General features: G+C 43.2%; 1 protein-coding gene across 1 annotated transcript in view; it reads left to right on the forward strand.

Annotated features, from left to right (window-relative positions):
- Nucleotides 1-703: 703 nt before the first annotated feature.
- Nucleotides 704-12,115, forward strand: part of ZBTB10 (zinc finger and BTB domain containing 10) — a 137,994-nt gene continuing 126,582 nt past the window's right edge. Inside the window, exon 1 of the mRNA XM_030215886.1 lies at nucleotides 704-1,680. Coding sequence (XP_030071746.1) covers nucleotides 1,036-1,680 — 645 coding nt within the window. The 5' untranslated portion in view covers nucleotides 704-1,035. The remainder of the gene's footprint in view (nucleotides 1,681-12,115) is intronic.

Here is a 12,115-nt window from a genome sequence, read left to right on the forward strand (position 1 = left end):
GCAAAATAGAAAGATTTGAGATTTTTCTTTTCAGGCTACTCACATTTGGAATGGTTTACCTTTACCTGCTAAACACGTTCCCTGTTTTGTAAGCAGTTGAAAACATTTCTTTTTCAAAAATATTTAGGGTGATATTTTGTTTTGACGTTAACAGATCTTCTGTAAAGTTTGATATTATAGAATTTACTTTTTTCTTTGTAACCTGCTGAACCAATTTATTTGGGATCCAGTATGCTATAAATGCGTAAGGCCTTAGATGTGATTCATACATATAAAAATAAAAGTTATCTGCCACTTGCAAGTGTCACTCTGCTTTCATCAAAAGAGAGTAGACAGGTGTGGTAGCCGTGTTAGTCCACTTTTAAAGGTAATCAATAGAAATAAAACAAAATAAAACATGGAAAAGAAGATGATATTTTTTTTATTGGACATAAAATGTATTAAGTTATCATCTTGTTTTATTTCTATTGATTACCATCAAAAGAGAGGAAGGTGGAAAATAGGGTCTAGACTTGTGTTTACAAAGAAAGACCAGATGTATACAAACTGAAACACACGAACCTACATGCCACCTTGCACTCGCCATCTGCTCTGCCTTCCCTTCTCACCACCCCCCTCCCTCCCCTGCTAATGTTCACTGCCCCGTTGCATTGTGGGCATAGTCCGTTGTTCACTACTTACCCACTCGACCTCAGAGCCGAAGGGTCCTGTATGGACGATAGAAGCTCGTCGCTTTTCTGAGTCAGGCGCTGCGCCGTTTTGGCGCCTCTCTTCCTCGGTGGACTCTTCACCTTTACACTTCGAACCAGAGAACGCTAAAAGGGAAGCGTGAAAATCGGGGGAGCTGCCGGTGGCGGGGGGGTCGGCTGTGCTTTGGACCGGCAGCGTTCCCCCCTCCCCTCGCGGAACACTGGGGGGGCTCCATTCCCCCCTCACCCTCCCCTCCCCACGGGTCATTCTGACGTTCCAGAACGCAAACGGTTAGCAGAAGGGTGCGTGCCAGGGCCCAGGCCAGAAGGAAAGAAGCTGTTGAAAATGTCCACGGAGCGGAATCGCAGGACGCTGGCGTTCCGGGGCGGCGGAGGTGGTAATAACGGCAACACCGGGTGCGGCGTGGGCGGTGTCGGCAACCTGGAGACCTCGGCCTGGGCTCTGAAACAGCCGAACGGGCAAAGGGCGGAGGAGGAAGTGGAAGTGGAGCTGGAAGATGAGGCCGAGGCCGAAGTCGAGGCCTGCGGCTCAGATAGGAAAGAACTGCAGGACGGCGGCTCGCTGAGTGGCGGCAGCAGCGGGGACGAGGAAGAGGAGGAAGAGGGGGGTGGTGGCGAAGGGGCGAGTCAGGGTGGCCGGCGCTTGGGGGATGCCGCGGAGGAGGTTGATGGCAGCGGGGAGAACGTGAAGCGCTTTGGACTGGCCAGGCCGCAGTCCTTGTTGCAGAACCTGCACTGTTCCTCTTTCCAGGGCTCCTGGCTGCAGGAATTCCCGTGGCTTCAGTTCTGTCAGGAGACCGGCCTCATGTCCTGCGCCTGGTGTCAGGCATCTGGCAGCAGCGGAGGAAACAACAACATAGGCTCCTCTGGTCACGATGAACTAGCCAAGGGCACCCGCAACTATAAGAGACCGCTTCTACTGAGGCATCATCTCTCGGCAGAGCATCGGCTCAATGACCCAGCCGCTCAGGTAAGCCCCTTCCCAGTGTAAAAGGCTACGTAAATGTCGGGATGTCTTCAATGCTGAGTGCAGGAGTAGAAGTGTTCAGACGTTCTTTGTTTTAGTCCCTTGACCCTGGCATATCAGCTAAAATGAATGGACTGTATGTCCAAAAACAACCTGTGTAGGAATAGCTTAGAGCAGTAGTTGTCAAACTTTTTCAGTGCACGACACCCATCCTGTTGATCAACTTTTCGTGGCGCCCCTCCCCAACACAGGTCTCCATCTTTTTCTCTGCACAAATATAACAGTGTTAGTGTTCCTATATCCAGCCCCTCCAAATGACACACTGATTATGATTTATGACAAATTACTACTCTACCTATGAAAAGTTATTCCGGTATTATACTTCCTCTTTGTACATCTGTGTGCTGCACAAGCCAGCATATTTAAAATTTAAAAATATAAGTGAGATTATATAAAAAATGCTACCAACAATAAAGAATGACAGCTTAGATGCATCAGCTCATAGGTTTGCTTGCTTTGTTTTGAATGGGATGGGAAACAGAGACTGACCTATTGGTTTAAACTTTTTGACTTCATCCTCATCTCCTGTTTTCATCTAACCTTCTTGGCAGTTGCCTCTGCAAGTCCTGAAGGCCGTCTGCTCCGTGTCCCCAGTGGCCGCGACAAAAAAAAACACAAGCGTGGGGCCGCAGCAGCCTTCAGGCATGTTGTGGGCTCTGGTGACGTCAGCTTCCAGTTCTGGGGGCAGAGGACCAGCAGAACTGACAGCACATGTTTGGTTGCTGCAGCCCTGCACATTTTTTTGTTTGTTTTCTGCTACTCTTGCCTGCAGTAGCAGTTCGGGCAGGAGAGAAGTCAGGATTTGCTGCGGCTCCCCAGAGTTTGTTGCAGTGCACAGTTTGGGAAAAGATTGCCTAGAGGTTAGAATAGTGGGATGAGAATTGGGGAATTTCAGTTCGAATCCCTTGCGATGTTGAGTAAGTCACTTCATAAGAGGCTTCTTTTTTTCAAAGCACACAGACATACAGAGTTAAACTTTGCAAGTGTATGTTCTTTGAAATAAGCACCTTAATCTTCCATTGCCTCAGGTATGAATTTAAATTGAGTTCTTCAAGGACAGGAAAATAATCTACTTGAAAATAACTTGTCTTGAGTACAACTGAAAAAGGCCAGAGTTAAATCCAAATCAAATACACATTAACATTGGCTCATTCAGTCTGCCCAGTGGTTCTCCACAAGTCGGGGTAATAAACATAATTTCCCATATTTAAACGTTATCAATAGAAATCAAACAAAACATGGAAAAGAAAATAAGATGATACCTTTTTTATTGGACATAACTTACATTTCTTGATTAGCTTTCGAAGGTTGTTCTTCTTCGTCAGATCGGAAATAAGCAAATGTGGTAGCTGATAGTATATATAAGTGAAACATCCAAGCATTTCATTGACAGTCTAGCAGGGTGGGGGTGGGTAGGAGGTATGCATGGGGACATCAAAGCATTTCATTGATGTCCCCATGCATACCTCCTACCCACCCTCACCCTGCTACACTGTCAATGAAATGCTTGGATGTTTCACTTATATATACTATCAGCTACCACATTTGCTTATTTCCGATCTGACGAAGAAGGGCAACCTTCGAAAGCTAATCAAGAAATGTAAGTTATGTCCAATAAAAAAGGTATCATCTTATTTTATTTTCCATGTTATATTTTGTTTGATTTCTATTGATAACCTTTAAGAGTGGACTAACATGGCTACCACACCTCCGTATTTAAACCAAGTCCTGTCTTTAACCTAGATCTCTCTACCCTGTTTCTACAGGGCCACGTTATGCTTGAGGATGTTAGGAGCTGTAACCATGGCTGTGGAGGAGCAGTCTAATGGTTAGTGCAGTGGTCTGAAAACCAGGGGAACTGGATTTGAGTTCCACTGCAGCTCCTTGTGACTCTGGACAAGTCACTCAATCCTCTATTGCCCAAAATAAGTACTTGTATATAATCTGTAAACTTCTTTAATTGTAGCCACATTAAGACAGTATATCAAATCCATCATTCGGCTCATCCTATGTATGTCACCATAGCCTTCATGGAAGCTAATTCAGCCAAACATGCCTCCTTGCCCATTGGCTTGTACTCTCTGTGACGCAAATTTCATTATGATTGAGCAAACACACAGGCTCCTCCTCGCCTCTATTCTGTTTGTTAAATCTTTCCTCCCTTAGCATATCCACACACTCCCATCCCTACTTTTAAATATTGCATTCGGTTCTAAGTGTGTTTAAATTGTGTCTTACAGAAAAATTTGGCAACCAAAATTTTGGGGCCTGACCATTTTCTTTCCCAGCCTTGTGCTCCATATCCCAAGCAGAACTTGTCCTGGAGTAGTGTGTGCTTTCTGTGGTTACAGAGGACCATGGAGTTCTACTACGCAGAAGCCCATCTGCTGTTCATGGAAGTAAAGTTTAAAAGCTGTTAAGTTTTTAAGTTATTTGAACACAAAAGGTTATTAAATTCAATAAAACTTACCCTTTATCAGTCTTTAATTATTTAAGCCAGAAGTCTTGCCTGCCTGAATCCAGCCCCTGAAAAAGCTAATAATTTAAGTAACTAAAAGAAAATTGTCAAATTTCCCTGCATCAATTTTCAACCAAACAGCATTTCATGTTATCCAAAGTTTAAACATGCTCTCAAGGAACATGTAAAGCACACATATGCCATTGTCCTTGACTTCATGGTGAACACTGATGTATTTACCTGGAAGTTGACTACACAGCACAGATATTTTTTTCTTTTCCAATGCAGGTGGTCAAATGTTAAACTTGTATAGCTGCTGTCAACACTTGTCTGAAAGCTAGGAGGGCTAATTCAAATAACCAAATTACACAAATAAATCTACTGTAGTATGCACAGAAAATCTAAGCACAGTTTATCAAATACATATTCCATGAAATGAAAACCGACTTGGTCAGGGACTGCAATGAACAGAGTTGGAAATAGATTTGCTTGGTGTTCTGAAATAATTCCAGGCTTAAGACCTGTGATTTTTTTTACTGTAAGTTAATTTTAAGTGCACAGTTCCATGGAACCTTAATATCCAACTTGATGTTCATAAGTTGATTCTGGATCTGAAAGCATATCACTGAATCTAAGCTCACATGTAAGTGTAATGATCATGATTTGCATTTATATAAGCAATATTTTGAATCATTTCAGTAAAACACTAATATGCTGTCTGTCAGCTTTTTTTTTTTTTTTTACCATGGTAGCTGTGGGAACTCAGAACTTTTTGTTAAGAGAACAATAGGCTCATTGCTTAGAATATTTTTCCTAATAATTTATGTACACAGTACTTTTCAGTTTAACACACCCAATATTACATACGTCACAACAAAATAGACAAGTATATTCTGTTGAGTGGAGACAGTCTCTAATAAATTAAAATCCAGAATCAATAAAATGCTCACTACTTCTTTTTCTCATCAAGAGAGATTCCTGACCTGGGAATGAAAGTATCCAGCAGGACAAGTTCACAATAGCCATGGGCTGCCTAAACTTGTAAATAAGCAAATTTGCAGATCTATGAGCCTTGTAAACCCTACCCCTTCATTAAAGTGTCATTGCCTTTCATTCCGCCCCATGCACCCACTTAATATAGGGGTTGATGGAGAAAGCTAGTGGAGACAGAAGCATGTGGTTCATGTGATATCTGTGCTTGATTTTCTGGGCATGCAGTTCAGAAAGAGGCTTACACAGAAGCACCCTGTGCAGCCCCTCAAGTTAGACATCAGCACATGCCCAGTTAAAATGGATGGCAATGAGGCTATTAGCTATTCTGCTCCGATGCAGAAAACTGCTGCAGAAGTTGAGCAGAATGCAAGAATGAGCTCAGAGGAGGCATGGAAGGGTTAACTTCTTTTTCTGCAGCAGTCGACAGAATAGTTCATAGTGTCATTGTCCCCATTCCCCCCCCCCCCCCCCCCCGTCCCCATATTTGGCAGACTGCCTCCACATGTCCCAGAACACGCTGCATGGGGTCATGTGCATGGAATCAGGAGCAAGTGGGCATCATTCCTGTCTCTTGTTCAAGGAACCCAGAAGAGGTCTCGGGGGTGGGGGAATCAGGGTCCACTAGACTATCAGGGACTTTATTTTGGGGTGTTGGGAGGGATGGGGGGGGAATTGACTTATGGGGTTCCACCAGACTACAAGGGATTTTTTTTTTTGAGTAGTGTCAAGAGGAGGGGAAATGGGCTCCTTTGTGGGGTTAGGAGGTGGGAGATTGAGGGGTCCACTAGACTACCAGGGATTTATTTGGGTGTGGTGGTGACCTGAATTGGAGACATAAAAAAAAAAAGTTCACTATCAGTGAATGAACCAGCCAGTATTCACACACTGGCAGGAAGGGAGCCTTTTTTTTTTTTTTGTGTGGCACACACTTTTAGTGCACAAAGTTTTGTATTCTATTAGCTTACAGCATTGAGGAGCTAAAAATTGTGCATTCAAGTTGTATTAGAAGCTGTACGCTAAGCCATCAATGCATGCCCATTACGCAGGCTTTCTTTATCGGTCCTATAGTGTGTATTTATTTCAAAAACTTATAACCCGCTTCAGCCTAAGAGGCTGGAAAAGGGAGCTTATGGAACATGCCTTGAATAATGGGCATGAAGTCAAACTCATTTGCCTCTTATTTTAGTTGCCAAGGATTTCATTTTTTTCTGGTTTTCTGCTTAAAGCTTGGCTCTCCCTATTCCAGTAGAGAAGCATGTTCATGGGTGAGAGGGGGCTGTCCGCACAATTATTAGGAACAATTGACAAATAGAGAAGAATGAGACCTCTCAATGCAGTTCTCCCTGTAGCATCAATGGTCCCGTGTACGAGTGGAGGAGAAATGGTAAGCAGACAAATAGGTCCAAATTCCTCCTGAAAACGTACAGTGGAGTCAGGGGAACCTGACTACTGATTCTTACTGTATGTTCATTTGGTGAATGAAGGAGTTTCAGATTTAGCTCATGCCTTTTTCAGTAGTTGCTCAAGGTGAATTAAATTCAGGTATAGTAGGTATTGGCCTGTCCCTATGGGACCCTTTTACTAAAACGTTAATCCATGCTAAATGCTGTGCATCCTATTTTATACATATGGGCCATGTGGCACTTCGTGCGTTCTATGCTTTAATAAAAAGGCCCTAGGTTTGTACCTGAGGAATGAAGTTTTTTTTAAAATTTTAATTTTTATTGAAAAGAATGTAACAACAATAAAAGGCACAACAGATTTTTCAATATTTTCACTCACTTCCCATCTCAACACAAGAGGATTGAAGGATTAAATGACTTGCCCAAGATCACAAGGAGCTGCAGTGGGATTTGAACCAGGCTTCTCTGATTTTCAGCCTGCTGCTTATGCTTCAACACAGTTTTTGAGTTCTTGAATGTACACTCCAATATTTATTTTACAGGATTTATTAACCGCGTTTACACAGTAGCATAGTAAGTGACGGCAGATAAAGTCCATCTAGTCTGCCCAACATATATGGTAAATGATTTTCTAGAAACAAGAAGGATGTCATCCAGTTCTTGTGATGGGAAGAATATCTATTGGTGTACAATGTCCATGCCATGAAATCAAGGGACTAGAGGTTTAAATGGAGAATTCTCTCCAGCTGTTCAGAAATCAGCATGAAGAACTGTCCCAATTTCTATGATGGTTTAATTGCCAGCTTAGACAAGCAAAAAAAAAGATGATGGCAATAACAAGGATTTTCTGGCCTTGTCACGATTAACCTTCTGGATCATTCGTGAAATCTAAAGAATCGGAGGAAAGGTGTAAAGCAGTGTTTCCCAAGTCCAGTCCCAGAGTACCCTTGCCAGTCACACTTACAGGACATCCACAATGAAAATGCATAAACAACCTGCATACAGTGCCTCGATTATGTGCACATTTCTTTCATGCATATTCATTATAGACATCCCAAAAACCAGACTGGCAAGTGGCACTCCAGGACCGGACCTGGGAAACACTGGTGTAAAGTATACCAATGTCCCAACACATGTTGAAACAATCTGAGGTGATAGTCTGCAAGCTCAATCTTTTGAAGCAGAAGAGGCAACTTGACACCCTGCCACATACAAGACCACATAGAAGACAACTATTTTATCTTGCTCTAAAATCCACCCATGAGTCTGCAGCACCTTGCTGAGCCTGTCTGCAACCCCATTTTAAATACTTGGGCAGTCTGTAGTGGACTCATAGAGTTTGATGAAAACTTCTCCACTCCCAAATTCTCAGCGTCTCCTTTCAGAGGAAGTAGGAGCCTGTTATACTCATTTTAGGTAAAACATTGCCTTTGATTGGCCATCTGGGTGAGGACACTTGCCAGAAATGATATCTGAGAAGGCTTTTAAAGCATTTAACTCTTTTCTTAGTTCAAGGAGCTTTATCTGCATTCACCTGCCTTGTGAATGAAAAGGGGGTATGTGCCTCCCTTCCCCAACCAATCATTGTAGTATCCATGGTTAGAATCAGTAGTGTAATGGTTACTGGAGTGTCATTCCTCCCAGTGTTGTCCAGGCCTTATACGAAGAGATTCACCCAATATCTTAGCACTTTGTATCATCAGAGTGTTTTAGCTTCATTGACTTAAGGGGTCCTTTTATATTCCTATGGGTGCCTTATTTAGTGCGCCTTAGTAAAAAGACCCCTAAATTAGTTTAGCTGATATGCTGGGGGTCAGGGAGATTAAACGAAGCTTGAATACCAGCCAGAGATTTTAGGGGCCAAGGAAAATTATTATTTTTTGTAATTTACTGAGGGGAATTAATGCACTTGTCATTTTTTTTTTTAAGGAATTAGACACTGGCAGCTTTCTCTCACTGGCAAATTTCCTTTTTGCATCTCAAATGATATCCTAATTTAGAACTGCATAGTTGATCAAAACTAATTTTAATGGTCTCTGGTAATTTAAGAGCTCTGTTCCATAATGTTGACTTGGGTCTCTAGATCTGTGTTCTTGAATATCTATAGATACTCAGTTTTCTCTTTCTTTGGTTTATGGAAATCTAGATGTACGTATACATGGTCAGTAATGGATACTAATTTACGGTCACTATAAATTTGATTTAACTTACCAGTGAATCTGGCACTGCATAGGCAATTATATTTAATTTGTTTTATAGATTTACATACATCTGTTGCATTTAGAGCGCTGGTTAGTGATGTTATATAGTTTCTACCTTAATAATAATATCTGAAAATTCTTCAGTAGCTGTGACTCCTGTATTCAGGCTCTAATGCCTTTCTGGTTACTATACATGCTGGGTGAAACAAGATGTGTAATTCTGTTAGTTGATAATGATAGCGTTGAAAGTGTTAGTGGAAAAATTATTGTATTGTGTGGTGTTTAACTGATGAGTTAACTGGACAATTTGCCGATGATCTAAGGTTTGAAAATCTGAAGTGTATATTGGTTAATTTAAAGCCTTGATTAAAAGAATTAAGTACAGTTGTGTGGGGTGGGAGTGGGCAGTTTACTTATTAAGTTGCGGTAATTTTACCTGCATCTTAATTTACCATAGGAGTGACAAACTTGTGGTATCTCAGGATCGCAAGTTAGTCGCTCCTACTATACTCGAAGAACACTGGCTCAGCCTTGCAAGCAGCATTATTTTTGGTACCCAGGAGCATTGGGCCGCTAAAATGTATGTCTCGACTTCTGTCTCCTATTTTCTCCTTCCCCACCCCTCAAATACTGTCCACAGTGATTTTTTTTTTTGGGGGGGGAGGAAGAAGGGAGGAGGGGCAGGTAGCTCTTTCAGAAACTGATTTGCTAAGGCTCTTTTCATATTCTATGTGGACAAAGAAACTTCAGTAAATCAATGCCCCTTCCCAAAGTATGCTGGCAGGTGAAGCGTTGCCTCTTTACTTCACGTATCACCATGGCCTGGGTCCCCACCAATCCCTCTCTCATACCCTCTCCCATCCTTTACCCAGCTTCTTTCTCTCTCTCATACCCACAAAGCCTTCATACAAAATGTCCCTCTTTGTCACCTCTTTTTGGCCCAAACACAGCCAGAATAGTTCTCTCTGTCCCTCCCCCAACACACACATGTAAACATCCAATCCATCCCTCCTCCTTCCCCACAATGAACACAGTCAACCTGTCTGTCACCTCTCATCCAATTATCACTGCCACCTCTTTCTGACCCCCCCCCCCCCCACCAACCACTGCACACATACATTACAGAAATGCTCTAAATATTACTGTGGGCCCTAAAACATCAATACATGTATTGGGAAAACTGAACAATCTAAATAACTACAGATCGCTATATAGAAAATTTGTGCTAACAGAACACCTAGCCTCTATCTTTCTCTCAATACAGAATAAGTGGCCTCAAACTAGTAATACAAATATGTAGACAGAAATTAAATTGAAACCTCAAGAAGTCAGACCTTGCATGTAGAACACCACCAAAGAAAAAGAGATGCATTTCCCTTTGTACTGTACAAAATATAAAGATATCCACATGTCAGGGATGGTGTTGGGAGCAGAGTACAACAACCAGGGCAGTTGTCCGTGATACCTTGGCCAAAGGGGGCTCCAAGCCAGTCTGAACCTGAAGAAGGCATAGTGTGGTACAGAGCTTTGGGGTCACTTCCCAAATTTCTGCCATAGACCTCAGCCATGTCAGATACCAGCATTGGCAGTTGAACATTTCAAAAACTGACATTTTCTAATAACTAAATAGGAAATAAAATTACTGTTCTACACTACCTTTGTTGTCTGGTCATTTTTTAAATTATTTTGTTGATCCCATCTCCCTACCTCTCAGACCAGCATCTCCCTCCTCCTCCTATTTCTCACAGACTACAGTCCCACATCTCTCACTCGCTCCCCATATAGTCTGGCATCTCCCCCCCCCCCCCCACTCTTTCTTGGTCCCTCCCAGGGTAGTTTGATATATCTCACTTTCTGTCTGGTTGTCCTCTGATCAGTGGCGTAGTCAAGGGTGGGCCCAGGCCCACCCAATGGCAGCACACCTATGAAGTGGCTGGCAGGGATCCACAAGCCCTACCAGCCAAAAATTCCCAACAGCTGTTCCTCCTGCATACCTTGTAAATACCCTGTTTCCCTGAAAGTAAGACATCCCCCGAAAATAAGACCTAGTAGAGGTTTTCCTGAATTGGTAGATATAAGGCCTCCCCTGAAAGTAAGACCTAGCAAATTTTTGTTTGAAAGCAGGGCCGCCGAGAGCCGGACAAGGCCCCCCCCCTCCACCCACCCTCCGTCGCTCCCGGAACTAACCTTAAACGCCTCCTTTCACCTTCGCAGCAAGCAGCAGCAGGGCAGACCTCTCCTTCCTTCCGTTCCCTGCCCTCGTCCAAAACTCTCCTGCCATCCTGTCCCAGGCTGTGGCGTTTCTAACCTTTCTCCTGGCTGCGCTTCCTCCCTCCTCCTCCAGTGCGAGTCAGCAGCTTTCCTGAACCCCCCCCCTCCCCCATGGGTCCAAATACTTCTCTTGCACTTCAAACGTGTTTCCTTGGTGCAGCTATGGCAGCAATCAACATATGCTGTCTGTAGCCAGCCCTGGAACTTTTCCTTTGCATGACCCGCCCCTGTGTAAACAGGAAATTGCATCAGTAGGGGTGGGACTGGAGAGGAAAGGTTCCAGGGCTGGCTGCAGACAGCGTATGTCAATTGCTGCTGCAGCATGGAGACAGGTTTGAAGTTCTGTGGGGCATGGGTAGAAGCAGGAGAGGTATTTGGGGGTGGAGGGGTCAGGACAGCTGCTGACTCGCACTGGGAGGAGAAGGGAGGGAGAAATGTTGCAGCATGAGAGGAGGAAAAAAAAATAATGACATAAAGAAAAATCTGTCAGTGAGGCCTGCAAACTGTAGGCACTAGGTCTGAATCTTCAGTTGCCATGGTGACCTGCCTGGGGTTTTTTTGAGCCCTGCAGTAATCTATGGTTCAGTGTTCCAGGGCCACATCTGATAGGGGCTGGCCAATATACAGTAATATAAAGGTACCACTTCCTTTTAATACCCTCCCGTCACACCTTGAATAATCCATGGGGTCTAGTGGATATAGGGCATGAGCAATCCACAGTCACTTTTGCCTTCTGGAATCAAAATGGTGGTGGTTATACCTACCAAGAGAAACCACCAAGATGGAAGAACAAAAACACTATGATCAAGAAGAAAAAGCAAGAGAGTAGTGTATGCAACAGGACGCTTCCACACACAGTGAAGAACGACTAGGTAGTCAAGCTGTTCACAAGAAGGTGATCTTTATTCTGAAAGTAAAACACCCAAGACCGGACACGGCACCATGTTTTGGCCAAATGCCTGCCTAAGGGAGTCTTGGATAAGACAAATACAGCTTATGAATACCTACACTTTTAAAATTGTAAACATATATATTAAAAAAAAAAATATATA

Source organism: Microcaecilia unicolor, chromosome 1 (assembly GCF_901765095.1).
Source record: "Microcaecilia unicolor chromosome 1, aMicUni1.1, whole genome shotgun sequence".
In the NCBI taxonomy this organism is placed as follows: domain Eukaryota; kingdom Metazoa; phylum Chordata; class Amphibia; order Gymnophiona; family Siphonopidae; genus Microcaecilia; species Microcaecilia unicolor.